Raw genomic sequence first — 24,469 nt, forward strand, 5'->3', positions numbered from 1 at the left:
CTGCTCCAGTGGGACAGAAGCCCATTTTGGCTTGGAGAACATTGTATATTGGGTGCTACCACATGGGAGCCACAGCAACCTGGCTTATAAACCTGTAGGCTGGCAGGTACCTGCACATACTTCCAGTGGTACCCATGTTGACCTCCACCACAACAAGGACCAGGTGATAGGCTCAGGCAAAGAATAGGCCAGTCCTTTGGGGGTTCTCTGGGACATCCAATGGCAGTGCCTGGGAAGCAGGATTTGGCAGATGGGCAGGACCCAACTAATCAAAATAGACACCAATCACAGGGCTGGAACAAGGTCCTGGAAGCCTCTCTCTGTGCCAGGAATTAACTTTTTAGTTGTTAGATTCTATATGGATGGGAGGGAGGGTCTCTAAGTCTACTTTTATTGACTATTTTTCTTGATTATAGTCCCACTTTTCTGCTTATTTTCATGCCCATTAAAAAAATTTACAGATATTTATGTAAAACAGCAATGAAAACAAAAATGTAATTTGTTTCATTTTGATTATTCCCAGAGAGTGTAAGCCCTTTCCTCAGTTAGGGTGAGGGTGATTATTCAGATTATTCCAAAAGTTATGTTGAAGAGAGTCAAGCCACACGTTTTTTTTAGCTTTAATTCACCCATAATTAGCCCAACTCCCAACACATTAACTCTATGTCTTTTTTTTTTTTTTTAAGTATTTGAGTTGGGAGGAGGCTGGGTACTTTCAGATAATTTTGGCTCATTTTTAGATTCAACTCTGATAAGGCCCAGAACACCAAACATTGTGAGGATGTAGAGGAGTATACTTTTTATATCTATTTTCCAGGCTTTACTCCTTATTGCTGCTTTCTTGGCAATGTTTGGGTGTAAGTGGTATGTGGAGAGGGGAGAATTGTCAAGGTGCGTAATTTATTTTCAAATTTGGAGCTTATTCCAGTTATCTATTGCTCCATCACACATTACCCCAAATTTCGCAGTTTAAACATTTGAAACAAAGACATTTGAATGGAAATAAAACAATAAAATTTGAAATAAGATCATTTTATTATGTTCAGGGATTATGTGAATCAGGCTGGAAGTAACCTGCCTCCAGGGAGCAGGAATCTTCTAGAGGTGGCTCCAATCACACACACGCTTGTGGGTTGATCCCGACTGTTGGCTGCGAACTCAGCTTGGGATGATCCAGAACATCTCCACATGATCTTTCCTCATACCACAGCAGCTTTAGACTCCTTACATTGCAGTTGGGGTTGCAAAGTCATGCATCGCGAGAGGTCCAGCTAGAAGCTATAACACCTTTTATGACTTAGCCTCAGAATTCACATATCATTATTTTCACCATTGTCACAAACTTGACCAGATTCAAGGCAGGGACCATGAACACTACCACTCCGTGGAAGGAATGTCATTGTCACATTGTAGGAAAGATTCTGTAGGATGGAAGATACTGTTCAGGACATTTTTGGAAAACTCAATCTACTATAGTCTTCTTCCAAATTCCTGTGCATCCCACAAGCCCACATTACTGTCAAAATCTTGGTTGGTTTCTTCTCATCTCCATCTTTGACAAGCTAATTCTCCATCTGCCTGTATTTAGAGCAGGTGCCTACTCCCAAGTGGGAAATTGCTGAGGCTTTCTGTTCATTTATGAATGCCTCATTTCTCTTTGAAAAGCAGTTCCTCAGGGTTTTCTTTCATTCTTCATTCCTCGCTGACCTCATTAAAATATATGATTTTAACTTTGTTGAGGTTTTTCTTGTTGTTACCATTTGTCTTTCATGTACTTCTACATCTTAACTGAAAGCAGAAATCTCTCCTTACTGTTTGATTTTAATATCTTCATTTTTCATTTCTATTAGTTGTTTTAATTAACTATTCTCTTGTATTTCCTTGTTTTCTTTTTTATAACATTAACTATTTTAAACATACTTATTTTAGAGTATCTATCTGCTTGCTTCATTACATTTATTCTATAAAATGCATGGGATTTTTTTCCCCTCTGCTATCCCTGTGTCATGCCTATGTCATGGTAGTTTGTAATATGTGATCACAGGTTCATTTTCAGTGTGGTTTTATATCCACGGGAGTCCTGTGCAATCTAGATGGAAGTTATATCCCTCCCTCAGACCAAATATGTTCTTGCTTTTCAAGAAATCTCAAGGGCATCACTGCATCAAAACCACTTTTATGTTAATTTCTTGGCCTGGCATTTCAAAACTCTGAGGTTACTGTAAATTCCAACTCCTTAAGTAGAAAGAAGACAGACCTTGTGGTTTTTTTTTTCCTAACCCAGATCACATCAATATTAAAAAGCTTCCTTTATATCTCCCACCTTTCTTTGCCCTGTTTTTTGATGCTACAACTCAATTGTGCAGACTACCTTTCTCCTTTGCTGGCAGGCTCTATGCTGGGATCTTCCAACAAGGGTGCTAGAGGGACACTGCAAGGCTGGAAGAAGCAATTCACTCTTTTTCTGCTGTTCTGTTCTCCATATGGTGGCAAGCAGATGAGCAGGAAGGAATCCTGGCAGTGATTACCACAGTGGCCACAGCCCTCTACTTCAGTGGTGAATGCCCCCTAGCCTACAGAAGTGGGTTCACCGGCAGACAGCTTTCCATCTAGCTTCTCAGTTACCACCATGATAGGCAGCATGTTTCTATGGCATCCACACTGTCTTCTCAGAGGTCTGAATGTCTAGTATGTAGGGCCTTCCTCTAAATGTCTAAATTTCTTCCCTCTTTACTTTTCCTCAGTCCCGGGCTGGTGGCAGCTCCCAGCAGTAGCTACATCTGTTAGACCTTCAAGTTTCCTTCTAGCATTAATCACTACTTACCTACCTAATGATTCCTTGTGTTAAATTTTCCCTGCTCAAATCACTCGTACACAGTTTCTGAACAGGCAAGAAAGATCTGGGACAAACTCTACCCAGTGGAAGCACTTCATATTAATCACATAACTGTTCTTATTAATCCCTCTCTTTGTGAAATGTAAATGTTGAATGAGCAAAGAAGGAAGGAAATCACTCAGTGTTCATTTTACTCAGTGGTACTGACCAACTAATGAAGCACATCACACACCCAAAAGTCAGAATAAACGGGTCACTGGAGATTCAGCCAAGATTTAAGTAATTTCCCCTTCTACTTTCCCTTTTATCTTTAAGCCCATCTTTGCATCCCTTTGTTCTTGGAAAATCACTTAAACGGTCCATTTACCTATTTAGTTATGCAAATGTAAAGTAAAAGACCACTGCAGAAATAAAGTCATTTGAGAAGAGTGATTTTAAGGAGCTAAACCCCTCTGTAAGATAATGCAAAGGCTGTCTGCATTGTAGGCAGAGTTGTTTCACTTGGACTTTTTTTGGAGAAATGTTTGTTTTTTAAGTATGAACTTAAGCTGTGACATGCCTGCAAAATGTTAGGACTTATTTTTATGGAAATATGCTCTTTTCAAGCCACTGTTGAGCATTCAGAAGCTGAAACTAGGTTTAGTGCACCTAAATTTTCACTTCATAATGAAGGTAAATACGTACAAAAGAACTAGGCAATGCTGGGTTAAGTTAAACCTGGATTGGACTGTTGGTCTTTTACACAGTTAAGAATTAATAACAAGACTTTAGAAATCATGATACTGGATTATTGTGTTATGGTGAGATTGAGGGCTCCGAATACAAACACTCCTAGCTGGTAGGGGATGAGGTCTCCCTGTAAGTCGGCGGATATTCTAACTTTCAATCATCCTGGAAAGAGGCAGATCATGGGACAGATAAGGCCTGAGAGTTTGAGAACTCATTCCCACGTAGGCCACACTTGCTTAGAGCCTGATCTCAAGTAGTAATGTGGGGTATGCCTGAATGCATGCCTAAGAAGTGCAATTTTGAAAAAGCTAACTTTTTTCATGGGATGCCAAGGATGTAGCTACAAACGAAAGAATAACTTGTTGATGAAAATCTCCTTTGGTCTGTGGATAATAATAACAGCTAATACTTATATTACATTTATGGTATTACAGATAATTACAGCATAATATACAGAGTACACGATTGGAATTATATGTGTAATTATATTATTCTAAGCACTTACTTTTATATTACTAAGCATTTGATTAAATGCTTAATCATTTATACTGACAACAATCCCATAAGGTAAATTTCATTATTATCTCCATGTTGTAGTGGTCATATCTAGTATCCTGTGTAAATTTGGTAATTCAAACAATGCTCCAATGAATTAAAAGGATGCATCTACATTGATAAACTCAGTGGACGAGTGTGGCAATGAGGAGCACAGAATTCTCCCCCTAACCCCCAAAAAAGCACGATGGTAGCAACCAATCTCAAAAGAACAAAAAGTGATTAATAGTCAATACAGAGGGAGTTCTGAGCGAAGAGAGATTCCAATTTGGAACCAGATAATCCAAAAGACAGTTCAAGGTATAGACTGCATCCTGATGGACTCCAGAGCATCTATAAGAAAAACTCTTGCTTTGACTTCAGGATAAACTACGAGAGAGAAAGGAACTTTGAAAGGGATGGGGAAGACAGAGAAAGGTCCTATTACCTGGAAGGTGGGCACATGGGGTCTCTCTAGAAGGCTGACATTAAGTGCCCATCATTGTAAATAATCTATTTGTGTCTCTTACTGGTTACCTTAATATTCTGCCTTGGCAACTGCCATATAAATGAATTCTTTAGCTGTGATACACTTGTCAATTTTGTCTTTACTGATTTCATACCCATGCCCAAATGTAGGGTTGAGAAAGTGATACTGTATCCATTCAGTATAATTTCCTGCAGATTCATTTAAGGTGTGTGTATCAATAATATGTTCCTTTTTGTTGCTGACTAGTATTCCATAGAATGGAAATTCCATTGGAATAGAAATTCCAACTGGAATAGAAATTCCAGTTGCTTTAAACATGTAGAGTTAAATTTTAAAGACTATTTCACAAATATATTTGCTTGATTTCAGGGGCTGAAACGGGAAAAGAAAATACAGTCACTATTCAGGAAGTCATTCAGTCATTCTGCCAACATTCACTGATGGCAGACTATTGGGCCAAATATATCCCTATACACTTGATTCCGAAAAAAGACTAAGACCAAAATAAAATCAAAATTAGTGAAATAGCAGGGCTAAGGTTGAAACCCACGTCGGAATAGAATTCAGGAAGCAAGAAAATGAGTAGGTCAAAGAATATGTTATCATTAATAACAATTTTCTAAAATGTAAAAATATTCCTAAAAATTGGCATGTCTGGTTAGTTAGTAATTAAAACATCCTATCCACTAGACCAGGCGTTTACTAAGCCATGACTTACACCCGATTTTAAGGCCAACCACAGAAAAAAACCTCGTTTTAAAGGAGCACTTGAGGAGGGTGCCGCAAACCAAGTCGCATCAGAGTAGCTGTCTCTTCCCACCTACTACTGTTCTGGGAAGCACGCTTGGACTGGCAAGGCTGGTGTCCCTGAAAAACCTTAGCCCTCTAACATATTTCCTCTGGACCCCAACCGCTCCTCCGAAATTATTTTACGGTTCGATTCGAAACCGAACAAATAAGGCCAGTAGGGCACTGTTTATAAACTTCCCTACAATGTTGACAAGTATGGAGACTGAAACGCAAACTAGAGACGAGAGAGAAAAAATTCTTAGTGCTTCAAAACAACCACAGTCAGTTCCCTGACTCTATTTGCCACTTATGGTGTAATATAAACAAAACCTAAGCACACACCTCACAGAGAAGTGCCCCCTTCACACCTGATGACTCCTGGCCCGGGGCTTTAGGTAAGCCGCTCACAAGGCTTTGGTACAAAGTTCGAAAACTGAGCCTTGATAGTGTGACACCGGAGACGCTCGGGACCCAAAAGCGGGAAACTGCAAGGAAAAAAGATTTCCTAGTCAGGTCAATATCCAACAAAACAAACACCCACACCCACGAATTGAGATGCGTACCCAAGAGCTGGCGGAAGTGACGTAAGGCCAGTCGCCGGAGGAGGCGGGGCAGCCGAGGGAACGGCCTATTGGCGCCCGGGAAAGCCTGGGGGTGTGGCGGAGACGGTGGCCAGGCGCCGACCTGGGCGCGCCGGGGGCGGGGCCTGGGCGCGCGACTCGCGGGGACTGGCCTCTTTCGGCGCCAGGAGGCGGTCACTGGATCTGAGCTTGGGGATCTGAGGCGAGCGAGGGGCCATGAGGACAACGAGGGAGTCTAGAGCCCGCTGCCCGGCCCTCCTCCCTCGCACAGCGGCGACTCGGCGGCCGCTGGAGTAACCGCTGCCTTTGTTCCGAGCGCCTGTCCCTCCCGTCGCCCTAGCCTCTCACTCCGCCGCGCTCCGGCCGGCCCGCCCTCGGTCCCCGAACCCCCATTCGGCTCGTGCCGCGCGGATGCGGCTGACGGGCCTGGGTTTGGGCTTTGAGCTGGAGGAGGAGGAGAAGCGGCGGCACCTGGGCGGCATGCAATGGGGAACTGCTGCTGGACGCAGTGCCTCGGACTCCTCCGCAAGGAAGCTGGGCGGCTGCAGCGAGTAGGCGGAGGCGGAGGGTAAGCCCCCGGGGGGAGGGGCCCGGCGCTCGCTGGCTCCTCCTATTCGGCCCCTGGCGGGGAACCCCTTTCACTTCCCCAATGGCTTAGAGGAGGCTGGGAGCCCCGGTACCCTCACAGCTGAACAGGCGTCGAGCGGGTTGTCGTAGTGGAGGCCCTGGGAAAGAGGTAGAGAAGGGGGCGGGGTGTCGCTCTTGCCTCCTCCGAGCGAGATTCTCGCTGGGCGCGCTATCACGCGGGGAAAGAGTGACGGGAGGCATCATCTCTAGGAAGCACGGGGCACCCTCACATGAATGGTCAGTAGAACAGGATCCACGGCGACCCGAGCACTCCCTACGTTGAGCTTGGTTTATTGCTAAAGCTGGTAGTAGCTATGTGTTTGATTCTCTCTTTGGCTCTGACAGAGCAGGTGGAGAATCTCTTCCAAAAAGTTGATGTCTCTGAGAGATTTTTTAGTAGAAGTCATTTGGATGCTGGAGTGAAATAAGGTTTCAGACATTGAGCACTTCTTTGATACTTGCGAATTGCTGGGTTTCCACTGGGCATTCGGATTCTTAATGTTAATAACAAGAGGAGCAGTGTGTAGCTTTTTCATATTAATTTTTTGGAATTTCGAGGGGAATGCCATACCCTGATTGCTACCCACAAGCTCTGTAACACTAGGGAAATCACAGTCCTTCTGAAGTTCTCTTGATTAAATCTGGGATATGCCTAGGTTTTTCTACCCACACCATCCATAGAATAATAGAATTTTGTAATTATTCCATTTTTGTGTTTTTTATTTCATAAGGTAGTGAAAAACTTAAATTCCTTGGAAATTGGCTTTGTTGTTGTTGTTAAATATTTCCCAGGAATTCAAACTTACAATTGAAAATCTGAACCACACCACTTTATGTAAGGAATAAGACATTAATTTTGCACTTTCTGGAACAGATTGCTAAGTTTTCACCATCTGTCCCATTTAACCAACATCATTAGGTAATAAGATGTTCAACATACACATACTGAAAACAAATGATTTATCATTTGGATCTTTTGGCGATGTAGATATTATATGAGTCACTCATTCGTTCATCAGGCACTGTGTGACCTCTGATGCAGAGTAGTTAGGGTTTTACACTAAGTGTCCCTTGAATGGAAAAGTAAGGACTTGAAGACTTTGTGCCTAGTTTTAGTATTTTGGTTTTCCTGACTTAAGGGTTATTACTGTTACAGGGGAACATGGCAACTCTTTTATCTTGTCAGCAAAAGTCATCTAAGTTACTTCTAATTTTTATTCGTAGATACTCATAATAGTCAAGCTGCTTAAATAGGCTTGCCTAAGGACTAGGTGCCACAGAATCTTTGGCTTTGTTAATATTTTTATTTGTTCATTTGTAGTTGTGTTGTAGAATAACTAAAAATAGGATCTTATACTCAAATTAGGTAAGCAAAAATCATTTATATTTCACTTTGGAGTACATTGTTTGGTGTCTGGGATTTTGGGGTTTTGTTCTTTCATGGTGATTTTACAAACTGAAAATGTTTTCCTTAGAGTATAGCATTAAAATTACAGGTTTTACTCCCTGAGCACATGAACTTGACAGCATAGGGAAGGGTGAGGGGAAAATCAGTGAATCATTGTGAGTGTTAATTGTCTGTAGATGTGTCATAAAAGCATAATAGCTGGGTCTGTACTCTTCTGGCTGTGGGCAAAACTTGAACAAACAAGTTCTATTGCGGCAGTGAGAGTCTGTGGGTTGTGGACACTGTCATCTAAAACAATATAATAATGATATCCATCCTTTTGTTTTAATCCATAAATGTAGGTTTGAACAGTCAGTTACTTGAATCTTCTGATTAACTTATTGTTTTATATTCATTTTAGGAGCTTCTAATAAACATGCAGAGAGGAAGGTGGTTATAGTTCATTGTTGTTTACAGAATAAGGTTAAACTTTACCTCTCATGTTAGTAGTTGCTTTTTTTTAATCACCTGGTAGTTCTGATTTTCTTTCAGTTATAGGTCTAGGTACTTAACTAGTAGTTCATCTAAGGGCAAAAAAGTTGAGGAGCAATCTGAAAAACTTGATTTATATTTTGTCAACCGTAGGTGGAAGAATCCTGGGCTTTCTTAGGCTGATTTAAGCTGGGCCTCACAAGGGTACGTTATAATCCAGGGCCTGATTTCTTAGCCTTGTAGATTTCCCAGGGGTAGCTCAGAGTCAGATCACTCACTTTTCACTATCCAATTTCAAAACCAGAATTACCTATTTTTAAATTTATAACATATTAGAGAATTCTGGTATTTTATATTCTAGAATATGTAGACTAGTCAGAATATCAATATCAGTGTTAAGGTATGTCAGAAACCTTGCTACTAATAAAGTTATTTGATGGTTAAAGCAGAGGGAGTTAAATATCTTCAAGGAATAACATTTAGACATCCTAATGAGTCATCCTTTTTCACTCCAGGGAGTTTTGCCTACCACACATTCTAGAGGGCTCCATCTGCTGGTCAGCTCTCCTTTTTTTTGGGTAGTACGAGAAATCTTTTGTATAGACACTTACTGTGTTCTTAATTTTTTCTTTCTCAAACTGAAGGTCCAATTAAGTTTTGTTGTGTTGTATTTTAATTCCTATTTCTATCTTACCATATAATTGCACGTAGTGGTTCCAGTTAAGATGTACTGTAGGTTTATATGAAAGTATGCTCATGTTTTATATCTCTCTTGATATTTAACATTTGTTGGCCTTTTTGGCTGCAGCAGCAAAGTTGCCTTCAGACAATAATTTACAGTGATTTGGTGTTTTCTTTACTGGTAAAAAATGATTTTAATAATAGCTGCCAACATATGATTACTTCCTGTGTTCCAGGCACTGTTCCTAAGTATTTTACACTATCTCATTTATTCCTCACCACAATTCTGTGAGGAAGGTGAGTACTATTATATACACTGTAGGTTGAAAATTGAAGCTTAGAAAGTTTAACTTGCCTAAGATAGCAGAGCTGAGATTGCAGCCCAGGTCCCTCTGAACTGAGAGCCTTTACCCTTAACCACTAATATCTCATGGTTTTGTATTAAACATTATAAACATTTTATTAAACATAAATATTATAAACATTTAGTTGCTCTATCTCTCTGTGCATTATCTTGTACTTTGTCACTGGGAGCTCTTATGCATATATCTCCACAACTTGGCTCTTTATTCTGTGTGATAAGCTGTCTTCCTTTTCTTGAAACTATGCACTTGACCTCTGCAACATTGCTTTTATCTTTTTATTTTCCTGTTCCTGTCCTGGCTATATTTACTCTCTCTACCCATTAAATATGGATTTTTTCTCTGTCTTTTCTTTATGTAGTTCCCTTAATTTCATCCACTCCTATGGTTTCAACCACCACCACTTCCAAATCTCATGTCTTCTGAACAGACTTCTTTTCAGAGGTTCAGCACTGTATTTTCAGTTGCCTATTGAAGAGATATACTTAGATGTACCAAAGCTCCTCAAATCAACTTATCTGAAGTATCTAATATTTAATATTTGTGTCCCATTAAATATCCGAAGTAGTGCATTTCCTTTTCCCCTAGATTTTTTCTTCCTCTGCTTCGTGTATTCCCTAATCAGGGATTAGGGACTCCCTTAACAGCTCTGTTCACAGTCTCTGTACTACCAACTTTATAGTCCTCACTAATCAGCTATTCAGTCTTTGCTTAATACATACTGAACCTGTTTCCTTCCTCTGTGCTTCTTCCTTAAACTTTGTCTTTCACATTGCTCTCCCTGTTGTATCTCTACACTTCATGCCATCTCCCCTTCCTGTCAGTAGAGTTAAGCTTTCTAAAAACCACACTGGATCATGCCATTCCCTTGCTTAACAATTTCCATCTGCGAACTATTTCCTACAGCTAAGTTGCTCAACCTTTTTTTCCTTCTGTGACAGATGATGAGTTGCATGGCATTCAAACATGCAACATAATGTCCATCTGAATACTCAGGATTATATGCAGTTCTGCATTTGGGTAAAGAGTATGATCTCACTCTTTGTTCTCTCATTCAGAAAATCATGTCAGAATACAAATCAGAATAACATTAAAAGGAAAACAATGACTCTATTCTAATTTCAAAAAACTTAACTCATTCATAAACCTTAGTATTTTAACTTTTTTGATAAATGATAACCTTCCAATTCAGAGTAGTATGAAGTGCAGACTCCTGACAAGATAACTTAACCTTAATCTATTTTACCAGGCTAATTGCATTTTCTAATTATATTTTCCTTACAGCATAGCATTAAAATTGTAGATTTTACTCCTTGTGCACATAGCGTGGCAGCACAGGCGGGGGGAATTAGTGAAAGGATTCTCTGCCATTCTTTCACTTGGTACATCCCCAATGGCCTGTATACCAGTTGGACTATACCTGTTTCTGTTTTCCTAAATGAACTTGTAAAATCTAGAGAACAGTATTTTCTCCTTTTTTTTCCTCAAGATAATTCCCTAACTTTGGCATCACTCACATAGTTAAATATATATCTTACCAGTTTTATGTTGACTTACTTTTTAAAGAGACCGTGTAGAGAATGAGAATTTTAAATATTTTATCATAATGTATATTGCTAAAGTATACTAATCAGTAGTTATTATTGAATGATTCAGTTTGGTTTTCTGCATGTTTGTCAGCTTTGAGAAATATACAAGCATAAGATATTTCTCTTGAAATCTCAGAAGTTAGGAAGGAAAACAGTAGCAGACTTAAATGGATATGAATTTCCTGAACATTCTGTGTTGTACCTTGAAGACTCCCCAGGGCTGTGTTCTGAATCTCACTCTGTTCTTCCTTAATATATTTTCCTTCCTTAATGTACTTTCCCTGGGTGATGGCAGGAAAACAGATGACCTTACCTACTACCTGCATACTAATGAGCTCAGTCATCTCAGTCTGAGCCCTGAATATCTTAATTGCCTACTGAGTATTTCCCCTTGGGTATCAAACATAACCTCAAATTCGGTTTGTAAAGTTGAGCTCATCTTTCTTTCCTGCTCACAGTTCTTTACTCCTTTTCTTCATTTTTTTAAAGCCCCAACCATTTTTACTACTTTGTGTCCTACTTTGTGAGTAGTGAAATAATATACGGTTACCAAAGCCATGAACCTGCGAATCATAATAAACTCCTCCCTTTCACTCATCCTCTAAATCCGCGTTGTCAAGTTCTGAATGTCCCCTACCATTTTCTTCAGTGGTTTACCATACTTCTAGGATAAAGACTGAAATATTTAATGTAGCTTTCAAGACCTCACATTATCTATTCCTGGCCTTTTTTTTTTTTTCTGCCTCATTTGTGCCACACTCTTCCTTGAATCAGTTTCTTCCCTTTTTAGTTAGATAACTCCTACTCATCTTTTAGGTGCCAGCTCAAGGATTATTTCCCACAGAAGTCTTCCCAATCTGTTTCCTACCCTCAGGGGATGAGTTCTCACACCATGATGGAACCATCTTCCTTATCCTCTCAGCACTTCCTCAGGTTATAATTATATCTGAAATAGTGTCATTATTTGGTTAATGTCTGTCTTCCGCTCTCAGTGTAAAGGAACAAGTTCATGCCTATTTTGCTTACCATTGAATACACAGCTCCAAGTTATGTGCATAGTATGTAGTAGATGTTTAGTAAATACTTGTTGACAGAATTAATGTATGCAGTCTTGATCTTTTCATTCCCCTTTGCCTTTGGTAGCTGCTGCTCCCTGAAACATTCCTTTCCACTACTTGGGGGCCTGGCTAATTCCTTCTCCTTCAGCTGATTTTTGATGCTCTTCATCTGAACGTATCCCTTTCAGAGCATGGTAGTTGTTAATTTACCTGTGTGTCTACCCCATTAGACTGTAAACCTCCTGGGTACATGGGTCAATTTTTACTCACTTCTGTACTTTAAATATAAATACATAGCTATGACTGTCATTCAGTTATCCAGGGAAGTAAGAAAAATTAGAACATTCAAAATCATAGACACATAAATGGCAACAGTTTCTGAAAGAAGAAGGTGGTCAACAATTTCAGATGCTGCTCACAGACTGCAGAGGATGAACGAGAAAGAACTAAAAGACCTCTAAGATCCCTTCTAGTTGTTGGTCTCCTCTAAATCAGGCTCCTCTTAAAGGACAGTGACTCTTTTTGACATGTTTTCCATCTTCAACATGTTTAACAGGAGAATTTGTCTCTTCCAAGGAACACAATAAATGTTTTGAACATCCAGTCTTCCTCAATTTGCCTTCATTAGGGAGGGGCTTATTTAACAGTAAATATTATTACTTTATTATTACCACCTATGTTGATGCTGTTCTACCTGGAAAATCTGTTGATGGATCATCCCTTGAGATCTGAATGCTTAAATCTTCACTGAAGTATTTGGTACTAATTGAAAAACAATGTGTCCATCATCTTCAATGTAATAGTTTTTGCCAGGCTTCTATTTGTAACCTTTCCAATTTTTGTCTAGAAAAGAAGAGTCTTGGGAAGCTTTTAATTTTTAATAGACTGTGGAACAGTTTACCATGGTTCTTCATTATTTTTTTATAATGTCAAACAGAAGATATAAGGAAAGACTATTATTTTAACAGATACTATACAGGAGAATATGAAGAAAAGGAACAATAACAATGTAGGATTTATGAGAATTTTTTAGTTATCTTTTACTTAAGTCACTTTGATATGAGTATTTGCCTGCTTTCCGTAATAACATGTAGAAGCATAAAAAACTGCATTTTCATTCTATTCTTGATGAGACTGATTTTATCCTTAATAAAAGATTGTCTTGATATCTGCCTTCACAACATTGACAAATAAATATATATGCAAGAATTGCCACTTTTGTACGTCTTTACTTTCAACCTTTTCCAAATACCTTTACATGCCACGATCATTCAGAGTATGATAGCCTATCTTTTCTACCTTTTTAATATCGTTTACATATTTGAGTCTACTTTCACATCGTCAGCGATAGTAGAATAGTTATATAGAAACTTACATTACTTAGAGACAGCTCTCAGGGGCATAAGGATTGTGTATAAAGGAATGTCCATGGATGGCTTTGGAGAGCAACTAACACACCATTGTAAAGCAATTATACTCCAATAAAAGATGTTAAAAAAAATTTTTAAAAGAAAACACAAAATATCAGGACAGTTTTTTTTTTTTTTTTTACAGTGGTGTGTTAGTTTCTGCTGTATAACAAAGTGAATCAGCTATACATATACATATATCCCCATATCTCCTCCCTCTTGTGTCTCCCTCCCACCCTCCCTATCCCACCCTCTAGGTGGTCACAAAGCACTGAGCTGATCTCCCGGTGCTATGCAGCTGCTTCCCACTAGCTATCAATTTTACATTTGGTAGTACATGTAAGTCCATGCCACTCTCTCACTTCTTCCCAGCTTACCATTCCGCTTCCTCATGTCCTCAAGTCCATTCTCTACGTCTGCATCTTTATTCCTGTCCGGACGGTTTATAATGGGAAATACTGAAAAAGTCACATTGGAAATGTGTTAGGCTTTTAAGAATCCAATAATACAGAAAGATTTTAGTTTCAGTTTCTTTCATTTACTGCTTAAGTAATGGAGAGCACTCTGAAATCTGAAAGGATACTTTCAAAAACTGGCTTTCTAATTACTTTTAAAATATGTATCACAAAGTTTCTCATCTTCTTTTCAGATAAATTCCAGGATAAAGCTCTTCTAATAAAAATGTTACCCGAGTTTGCCAAATTGCGTATTACTTTAATCTATCAATATAATCTTAGCATTTATGGTAGTAGGAGTCAGTATGTGCCCTTTGTGAGTAATAAGGTCTCAATCTAATCTGTCCTAAAAGGAAAGCTTAAATTTTCTTCCAAACTTATTTTGCTTTTTTGTTTTCTTTCCATTAAAATTTTTTTTGCTATTTTTTAATTTGCTCTTTTGCCATTCTATCTCTTAGACTCTTGTTTACTTATTAGACAGGACTTTGGTTATGGGGACAGAAACCCAAATCAAACTATCGTAGGCAAAAGGTAGAATTTCTTATAAGGATACTAAGTTTGTCAAGTACTAAGGAAACTATGGGCAGGGCAGGGATGCAACTGGTCCTTAGGAATGACTTCAACACTGTCAGAACACTCTTTCAATTGATTTCATTCCTCTTTGCAGGTTGTCAGAAGTATAACCCCTAGCAGCTCCCTAGAGCTCTCAGGAGGGTATATGTCTGCTCAGTTTCTGTATAACCCTGAACCAATCAAATGAAGTCTGGGGGATGGCTATGATCTAGGTTGGTCAGATAATCAGGGAGCCAGAGTCATGCAAGAGCATGATTGTCCTCACCATAGTTAGATATGGAGAGAGGGGACAGAAAAGATAGATTTACAACAGCCAACACCTTGGGCTTCTACTGAAGTTAGCTATATATCTGTGTAAAATTGGGACAGAACACAGTACTCTGCCGTCTAATGTAAGTGTAGTGCAACAGTTACTTCCCTTGGTTTGTATTGAGACCGTCTTAGCTTCAGGCTTTGCTTCAGCAGTGAAGTCATACTGATGGCTTATACTGGGATGCTTGGTATTAAACTTTATTTTACTATTCAGTTATATCATTCAGTAAGCCTGGAAGAGGAAATAGATTAATCAGAGACAAACTCTTCATTCAGGGAAGAGAGTGATGGTTGCTGAGGGAGAACGTATAGCACTTTATGAATGAATTCTAATGCCAGAACACAGTGCTACTGGAAGGCTCAACTCATTTCTGTTTTTATTTGAGAAATAGGGAAAATAAAAGAATGGGAGCACTAGATGCCTAGAGAATTGGGGTATTTTATTTATATTGGATATGTTCCATGAATTATTAGATCTATGGGATGACAATACCAAATGTTCCGTTTCTACCAATGATCTCTTAATGGGCAATAAAACTGCTTTGCATCTGTTAGCAAATAAAGATTGTACTGGAAAAATTGCTTTTTTTATTCTTTATGGTAATAAAAACTTAGTCATGATAATATACCATTCTCTTTTACTGAGCCCATCTGCCACCTCTGCACACATACACACATAATACAAAGCATTCTGACCTGTCCTAACCCCAGGATTCTTCCCATCTCTCAAAGGGGTGCTTTTTGTTCAAGAGTCCTGACACATTAGGAACCCACAGTGTGATTTTGGATCCCCATGGGAGGATGGGGGGGTCTTCTGTGTCATCAATTTAGGCAGCAATAACAGGATCCACATTATAAGTGAAAGTCTTAAAATTTCCTGGTACTTCCAGTAGTAAAGGAGCTTGAGCGGCTCTGTCCTGTACCAGCTTTCATACTATAGTAGTTAGAGGACATATAGTTAATAGAATGTGGTGATATCTTTGGAGCAGATATAACAAAGGAGATGCTTATTTGACTACATGTAAGTTTCACTAGTAGGAGCAGAAGATAATAACTAGAATTTTTAAATTTCAGCTTTATTGAGGTATAACTGACAAAATTGTAAGACATTTAAAGTATACATTGTGGTGATTTGATATATGTATACATTGTGAGGAGAAATTAAAATTAAAGTCAATATTTTACCCTAGTTGGAAAAATTAATGTAATGGATTATTTGGTAGATGTATATGTGATGTATATTGTTTTTCATTTTCTTTCTTTTATTTGTGCAGGCATGGGATGAGAATAAAAAGCACCTAAGCTTTATATAAACACATATCCCACCATCTAGAGATAACTATTCTTAGCATATTGGCCTATATCTTTTTTAGATTTTTGTTGTTTTGCAAATGTTTAACAAAATTGGGAACATGTTCTTATACATTATTTAACACAGCAGTACTTTAACAAGATATTTTTCTTGATACAGTAAAAATAATGAGATAAAATTTTAAATTTAATTGTATTCTGTTCTATGTAGTAAATATAGTAAATTAACTTATTATTACAGGTATAGTAAATATTAGGACCAATAGAAAAATATTGGTTGACTAAACACTTTTAAACCTACAACTAAGTTTAAAAATCTGGACTGTTTATATTCTTATGTAAGTTTAGTGGTTCCTTTTTGTAAATATAAGATACTATACATTGGAGAATTTAAAGTTGCTTTTGAGGAAATGTTTTTATGCCACTATATTAACTCAGTTTTAGGATTGATTGTAATTTTTAAAGTTGTTTTCCTGTTTTTCTTCCCAGATCCAAGTATTTTAGAACATGCTCAAGAGGTGAGCACTTAACTATAGAGGTAAGTAGAGTCGTAAATCTGATTGAATAAAACTACCTTCGGAAGGGCAGGAGAGACACTTTTTTTTAAGTAAGGGGAAGGCTCTGTACCTAAATTTAGTATGGACTCTTTATATTTTAATATTAGATAGCTAGTGAATAGGAAGAGAATTGGAGTGGTGGGGGAAGCATGAATAGGGGAGAACAAGTTTGCAAAAGATTAAGATCCCATTCTTCTAGTAGAATTGTTATTTCTACTTAAGAAGTGGTGGGATTTTTTGTTTGTTTTTGTCTTTTTTCTGCCCTATACAACTGAGCGAGAGGGTACATTTCTATCAATTATAGTGGCTTATAGTAGCCAGTGATTCTAGAGACAGATCATTGGTCTGCCCTAGTAGAGGTGTGGCAGAATCAAAACAGCAAGTTGATTTTGAGCAACTCCACCATATAATTTTTTGTGAGATATGTACCTTAGACAAATATTCATCCTAACACTCACTTTCTTGTTGTTTCAGTTTGAGAATCTAGTAGAAAGTGATGAAGTAAGTATTTTCACAGCAGTATACAATTCATATTTGTTCTCATTAGTCATCTCATAAGTTCTGACAATTATTTTTTTAATTTTTATTATATTCTTTTATTTTAGAATTTTTACTTCTTAGTTGTTATTTTTACTTTTTAGTCCCTTATCGTTTCCTTCTTTTACTAATTTATATTAGCAAGTTATTCAGAATTTTCTATTATTTAACATAGGTAATAATATATATACTACATATATATTATAGTTTCATACATCAGTTATATATTATATGTGTGTGTGTATATGTATACATATACATAAAACAGGTTTTTAAAGTATTCTGTAGAACTTGAGAAACTTTAAAAAAAGATATTTCTAACATCTTGCCATCTTACCTAAGGTAAAATTCCTCAGCAATCCAGAGTAGACCCATTGTTTGACCATAGTTTTTATAGATTTCTGAGGGTAGAATTTATACATGTTTGTTCTGCAATCACTTTCTGACTTTAGCCATTATCTTTTTTATAAGTTATTCTTTTGTTGATTTTTGTATTTCACCTCATCTAAAAATCAATTTTAAGATGCATCCCAAGTACAGAAATGTTAAAATGAAAAAAAAAAATACATTTTAAAATTAGTGAAATATGGTATACATTTCTTATGCACTGGTATAGTTAGAAGAGTTTTAGTTTGTGTGTTACTTTCCAACTTTGCTAAACTAATTATATGAGTTGGTGTAAATTATTTAACCTGCCTTGGGCCTACTTTCCACATCTCTAAAGTATATTTGACTAGAAGAGCATTGCAAGTTTTTTTTTTCTTCATCATTTTTGTTTTCTAAGGAAAGAGAAAAATGTATTAAACCAAATTTAAATTATTCTTTAGCCCAGCATTTCCCAGAGTGTGTATAGAATACTAGTCTCAGAGTGTAAATTGGCATATTAAAGGTTCTGGGAAGAACTATTAGAAAAATTGTTAAAGAACTGTTAAAGAAAATTATTTAAACTTGTCCAATTTAGCATTTCCCAAATTAATTTGAGTATAAATCTGTTTTTAAAATAGTAATACATATTTATTATTATCTGGTAGAATATATTTGAGGACCTGTCTTAGCATTTTGTTTCCCAGTAAAATTTCTCCCAAATATTTTAGTGTTTCATAGAATCTCGTTTCTTTCCCTTTTCAGAAGTAACATTAATTTTGTGTATTTTTTTAAACAAACACTTAACATATTTTTAAAGTTTCTGACAAGTACTAAATGTAAGATTTCTGTTAACCTTCAATATAGTTCATCCCCCCATCATACAGCTCTTTAAAAGAATGTGTGATTCCAAGTGTTTTCCTAAGGTGCGTTTTGTTTGGTTTGAGTTTGTTTGTTTGTTTGTTTTGCTAACCAGTCTTTTCCTCTCTCATGTCATAGTTAGTGTTTGGTTTAGTTGAATGTCACATCCTGCTTTGTAGTGCTTTTTCCTAAGTTAATTTGGACCATTTGAAATTTTATTTCTGCTGTTACTTAGTCATATATTTTAATTGTGAGATGTGAATAGCACAAATGTGTAAGAAATGCATAAATCCAAATCAGTCTTGAAAGTAGTTACAGTTTGCTTTGGAGGAAAAAACTGTAGGTAATTTCAGAATCCCAGGAAAGAACAAAAGCAGTCTCGTTATCTGTGGTAGTTACATTCTATGAAGTTGCCGTGAATACTGAATTAGTGGATACTGGAACATTACTCCTAGGGGAAATACAGAATTAGCTTCCTACAGGCTTCTGATCACAACATTTTCATCAACTGATCAATATATAACCTTGTTTTATGTTTCTGTTTGACACCTTATTTTAGTGTATATTATTGATTCATTAACTTTGAACTCGCTAACAACAGCGCTAATAATTCATGCCTGAATGAAGCTTATCTAACACATGTATGTGTAGGCACATGTAGGCATGTCACACCTTCTTATGATTAGGAACAATAGACAGCACTTCAGCACTACACATGGGCGTCATTTTAAACAGCAAAATCAGGAACAAAAATGCAAAAAGTGACACTGCATAGGCTGCAAAGAGGGCACAGTAAGAGTGCTGAAACAGGAAGGCAGAGCATCATCTTCTACTTCAACTGGGAATGTGTATGTCAGGCAACCAGATTTTTTGCTGCTCTGTGTATGCCCATGAATGACCATAAGAGTGAGGGGAGCATTGGTTTTGATGTTGCAAATAAATTTTAACTCATTGGTGAATTTTCAAATCTGGAATCTGCGAATAATGAAGATCAATTGTAAATGATGAGAACATAGAGAATATGTTGTCTAGTACCATCTTGAACCCAGAAGGTCATTTGGTGTAGAGTAAATATTTGTTATAAAAAATTAAGAAATGTCCAACAATTGGTTGCTATATAATTAAGATAGATAATAAACTAAATTTTGCCTTTGAGAAATAGTAAAATGTTAAAGCTTTTTGTTTAAAACACTTTTAATAATGAAATTTATTACCAAGGTAAAATAGATAAGCAGAAAATATTTTGATTAAATAAAAATTTTATTGACTTGCCTTAAATAGAATTCAGCTAGTGAAATTTGTATAATTGTTTAATTAATTCTTGCACAGGGGGAAAGCCCAGGAAGCAATCATAGGTAAGGCTTTTTTTTTTTTTTTTTTTTTAATAAAACAAACGACTTCTATGTGAACTATAAGAAGCTCTCTAAAAATCCAGGCTCTGTCATTTGCTTGCTTTGAGGCATTGAACAGTTTACATTTCAGGACCTTGGTTTTCTCTTTCTATAAGATTGAGGCAATATCTCAAAAGGTTGTTTTGAACATTAAAGAATTTAATCTACATAAGTGCCTAAGTGCTTTCCTACTGAACGTAAGTTGTTATATATATTTTAGTTTTAAAAAACTATTTAATATATTAATATTGATAAGTACATTTCTTTGAATTTGTAAAACTTTATCCCCCTTTTGCTTCCTTATGACATTCTAAAACTTGTTTTACTAATCATGTTTTTTACTTTATATAAGTAATACCTCAAAAAACAAACAAACAAAAAGCCCTAGGCAGAAGTTAGGGCTAAAGGAACAAAAGTAGGAGACATTACCTTATACATGGCTGGTTATAACCATGATAATTATCAAGACCTGAAGTTGGGGAAGGGGGAGGAAGTGGGGTGATTGGAGCATGGAGAGAGAGCAGTTGGTCTGAAGACTGAATAGGCAGACACTAGAAGAGGATTCAGAAGATAGCCAAGAAGCAGTGGGCAAAAAGAACCAGGAGAGCATAGAAAGCCAAGGGAGGAGGTAGAGACAGACTGACAGATGGAATGGAGGGAATGGTCAGCACTGCCACATGAAACTGAAGAAATATTATAAGGACTTAAACTGTCTCATATTTGGCAACATAGAGGCCATTAATTACCTTTGTTAGAGTTAGTAGAGCGATGAAAGCAGATGCAGACTGTCATGAGTTGATGAGAGAATGGGAAGTAAGGACATAGAAGGGAAGAGAAACACAGTTGTTAGGAGCAAGGAGCTAGACTACTTGGGTTCAGATTCTAGCTTTGCCACATACTATATGACTTACTTGGACATAATCTGTCTTCATCTCATTTCCCTCATATGTATGATCTCTGTATCTACCTTACAGGGTTGTTTTGAGAATTAAAATTAGTCAATATATGTAAAGCACATAGAAAAGAACCTGACACATAGTAAGTGCTAGATGTGCCATCAATAAACTTTTAATTTCAGACATTTTGGCTGAAATGAGAAGGAGAGAGCGAGCAGTAGTTAGAGATAGATATAGGTCAAATGAAAGTTTTTCCTTCTTCCTTTCTTTCCTTCCTTTCTTCCAATCTTCACAAGGAAGAGAGGTGAAAACAGACAAAAAGAGTAGACTGAAGAAAAGAGGTACTAATTGATGGAGCAATGTCCCACAGAATTCTCTGGAGTGAAGGTGGTGTGGGGTAGCATCAGTGATGAATGAATCAAGTATAAGTGTGACAGGTGACCTTGAACAAATTAAGGAATACCACCTCTTTAGAGGAAGGAGGGAAGAGTAGGGAGGATAGACTTAGGTGAGAGGAGGACTGGCAAGAAGTTGAGGGATTTGATGGTTGGAGACATGCTCGTCATGTCTCAGAGTGGGGTGAAATTGACTTCTAAGAGAAAAGACTTTGAATGAAGAACTTAAGGAGTGTGTTTGTGAAGATTTTGAAGTAGTTAGCATAGGATGTGAGAGGGAGGTGGCCATGTATAAGTAAAGGGTTATTGCTAGGGGCAGAGGGCCAAACAGATGTAGGATTTTCTCTCACAGCTCTCAGCAGAAAGAGCTAATCATGGAAATGATCCAAGGTCAGAGAATGAGTAATCTGGGTGAATAAGGCATAATGACAGGTGTGCAGGAAGGCGAGTATGTGGGTAAGAAAGTACTTCAGATTTGCCACAGAGTCCACACTGGTTGTAAGTGAAGTAAAGCCAGAAGATGATCAGGATCGATAAACTGAGAGAAAAGGGAGGATCAAGGGCCTGGGGTGGTTAGAGGGATTGAGCAGGATAAATAGGGCAGTGGGTATGAGAGTTAGGAGTTCCAAAATGATATGAGGGCTGAGATCAGAGTATAGTATACTGAAGTTTATATTTTATGGTGAACATTTTGGGATATAGTCAGATGGCTGAAGAGCCAAAGTAAAGGGAGTCCACATTTCTTTAAAGTTGATTTTAGGGCTAAAAAACGGTACTCTGATAGTATATCATCTTATATACCAAATTATAACAAGTATTAGAATGTATGATTTTTTACTCTAACAATTGAAATCATAGCATCAAATTGCTTTAATACATTTTTGACAGTAAAATTTCATAATTTCACTGATTTTATGAGTATTTTATTTAACTTGGACTCATCAGCACTTTTTTTTTCCTTTTCTTTCTTTTTCTGCCTTATTTTTCTCTGTAGGCCTCTTACTGAGGAAGAAATTGTTGACCTAAGAGAGAAGCATTATGATTCTATTGTTGAAAAACAGAAAGATCTTGATATGAAAATCCAAAAAGAGGTAAATAGTCTTATGTTGCTTAAGTATATATTATCATAAAGTCTCTGTTTATATGGGAAAGATGTCATTAAATAATATATTGCATGTGAACCTAAATTTAGATACATAGAGGTGAAAATGAGTTAAAAGTTAAAAAATTATTCCAGCCTATAATAATTTGGTTTAGTTTGGCACAATTTATCAGAAATCATATGCTGCCAATAAGTGAAGAGAATACATTCTTCTGAAAATAATTTCTGAATTCACAAGTAGGGACTCTGGCAAGATACATGCACCTTTGTGTTTAAAACTAACTTTAAAAATTACTCTGTTTCACAATAAGTGGTTTATTTTTTAAAATCTTTTTGTCTTGGATTTATTTATTCTTAGTAAGTGAACCAAGTACTTCTAACAATCATAAATGTTATATTTACTTTAATATATTTACAGAGGTGGCCTGTAATTATAGTTTTGCATTCACTAAACTAAATGGAATACGTCATATTCCATTATACATTTAAAAATAGTCTGTTTAGTACCAATTAGTGATTTCAACAGCATTAACTTAAGCTACACAATAGATGCTAATATTAGGCTAAAGAAAAATATTGTGTTTGATTTTTAAATTTGATTTGACTTGCAGTAGATTATCATTAAAGCAGTTCGTATGCTATTATGAATGGCAGGAACTTAAATTTGGAAGTAATTTTTTAATAACTTGATGGTAATAAAATACAGGACATGTGTATCAATGCACCATGAACTTTGTGAAAGCTTACTTCGCTTTGGTAGACAGTGATGTGATTGACCTTAGTTTTAAAGACCTTGGACTAAGGAGGGCCCAAACCATGAAACTAATCAGGGTGATCGGCATTGGAACGATTGTTGAGAATGAAGATCACTGCATATTCTAAGGAAAGAAACAGTTTTGTATTTATGCAAACTAGATGCTCTACTTTATAATTCAACTTCTAAAGAATTCTGTAACATGTTTGATATCATTTGAATTATTTTGTAAAAAGAGAAATGAGAAATCGCAGAAATTTAATTCTATTATGCTTTGTAGAGCTCAGTTATTTTTTTAATAATTTATTTTTTATTTTATAAATAGAAGCATTTTATTTTTAGAGCAGTTAGACAGGTTCTGATTTTTGTTAATCCTTATTGTTTTGTTCATGTACAGTTAGCCTTACAAGAAGAGAAGTTAAGACTAGAAGAAGAAGCTTTATACGCTGCACAGCGTGAAGCAGCCAGGGCAGCAAAGCAGCAAAAGCTCTTGGAGGTGAGGGGAAAAGACCCCGACATATATTAGGGCTGCTTTTCTCCTGATTTTCTTTGACAAATCTTAGTTGGGACTTTTTCCCCCTAGAATCAAGGGCTTCTTGTTCAACAACAAATGTATTTATTCCTATACTCTTAGGAATTTTAAAGGGAAATTAGTTGGTCTTTAACAGCTAGAAATAACATCAAATTATATGCTTGCTACTGAGTGCTGTTTAGCTTTAAATTACCAGAAGCTAATTCTTGTTTATCGCAAAAATGAACTTTATACTTCTCCAAAATTCAGCATTCTTTTGGAAAAATAAATATACTCTTAGATGAAACATTGCAAAACTAACCTTTAAATATCATTTCTGCAGCATTTTTTAGTTTATTTTGTGAGTTTTTTTTTTTTAACAATTTCTTGAACTGCTAGACTTTCTTATACTTCCTAAAATTGGGTAAGCTGAGCGATTTTGCCCCATAGGAATACTCTGTATTTCTCATCTTTATATTTGTGTCTTTGGGAGATTGGGAGTTTGGGTCTTGGGAAATCTTTGATGTAGTATCAGAAAAAACAACAGATTTATCATATCTTACCATGCTGTATTCAAACATGGCATTGTTATAATGCCAGACAGCTATTAATAATAGACATTTATGGAGCCCTGGCTAAGTGTCAGTAACTGTTCTGATTAGTTTACATGTTTTACCTTGTTTAATCGTCACAACAATCCTAGGAGAAAGGTAGTGTTTTTAATCCCCATTTTATAAGTGATGAAACCAAGGGACAGAGATGTTAAGTAACTTAAGATCCTACAGCTAATAAATGGCAGAGCCAGAATTCAAGCACTGCTTAGCCACTTTTCTATTTAGTATTTAGTATCTTCCTCCATCTTTTGCCTATGTGAACTCTACTGCAGT

At 36.9% G+C, this 24,469-nt stretch overlaps 1 protein-coding gene and 1 long non-coding RNA gene across 9 annotated transcripts in view; one reads left to right on the forward strand and one right to left on the reverse strand.

Moving 5' to 3' along the window:
- Positions 1–1,020: 1,020 nt before the first annotated feature.
- LOC113619023 (uncharacterized) lies at positions 1,021–6,544 on the reverse strand. Of its 2 annotated transcripts, none has more exons than XR_003432250.1 (2): positions 6,431–6,544; positions 1,021–5,863 (listed from the first exon to the last, which is right to left on the reverse strand). It is a non-coding gene; the product is annotated as an uncharacterized LOC113619023 (long non-coding RNA). The 2 variants fall into 2 exon arrangements; XR_003432249.1 differs by lacking the exon at positions 6,431–6,544 and adding an exon at positions 5,942–6,058.
- The window catches only part of AP1AR (adaptor related protein complex 1 associated regulatory protein), a 30,611-nt gene continuing 12,237 nt past the window's right edge, over positions 6,096–24,469 (forward strand). For 3 of the 7 annotated variants that reach the window (XM_027103520.1, XM_027103523.1, XM_027103522.1), the window contains exons 1-6: positions 6,096–6,527; positions 16,705–16,753; positions 17,247–17,273; positions 19,863–19,888; positions 22,210–22,306; positions 23,469–23,567. In XM_027103520.1, the coding sequence (XP_026959321.1) occupies positions 6,445–6,527; positions 16,705–16,753; positions 17,247–17,273; positions 19,863–19,888; positions 22,210–22,306; positions 23,469–23,567 (381 nt within the window). In that variant the 5' untranslated portion in view covers positions 6,096–6,444. The remainder of the gene's footprint in view (positions 6,528–16,704; positions 16,754–17,246; positions 17,274–19,862; positions 19,889–22,209; positions 22,307–23,468; positions 23,568–24,469) is intronic. The other 4 variants (XM_027103521.1, XM_027103525.1, XM_027103524.1 and 1 more) reach the window with 4 other exon arrangements.

The sequence above is a fragment of the Aethalodelphis obliquidens genome, unplaced genomic scaffold, assembly GCF_003676395.1.
Source record: "Aethalodelphis obliquidens isolate GAN/ISIS:26980383/991018 unplaced genomic scaffold, ASM367639v1 scaffold6, whole genome shotgun sequence".
NCBI classification, from domain to species: Eukaryota; Metazoa; Chordata; class Mammalia; order Artiodactyla; family Delphinidae; genus Aethalodelphis; species Aethalodelphis obliquidens.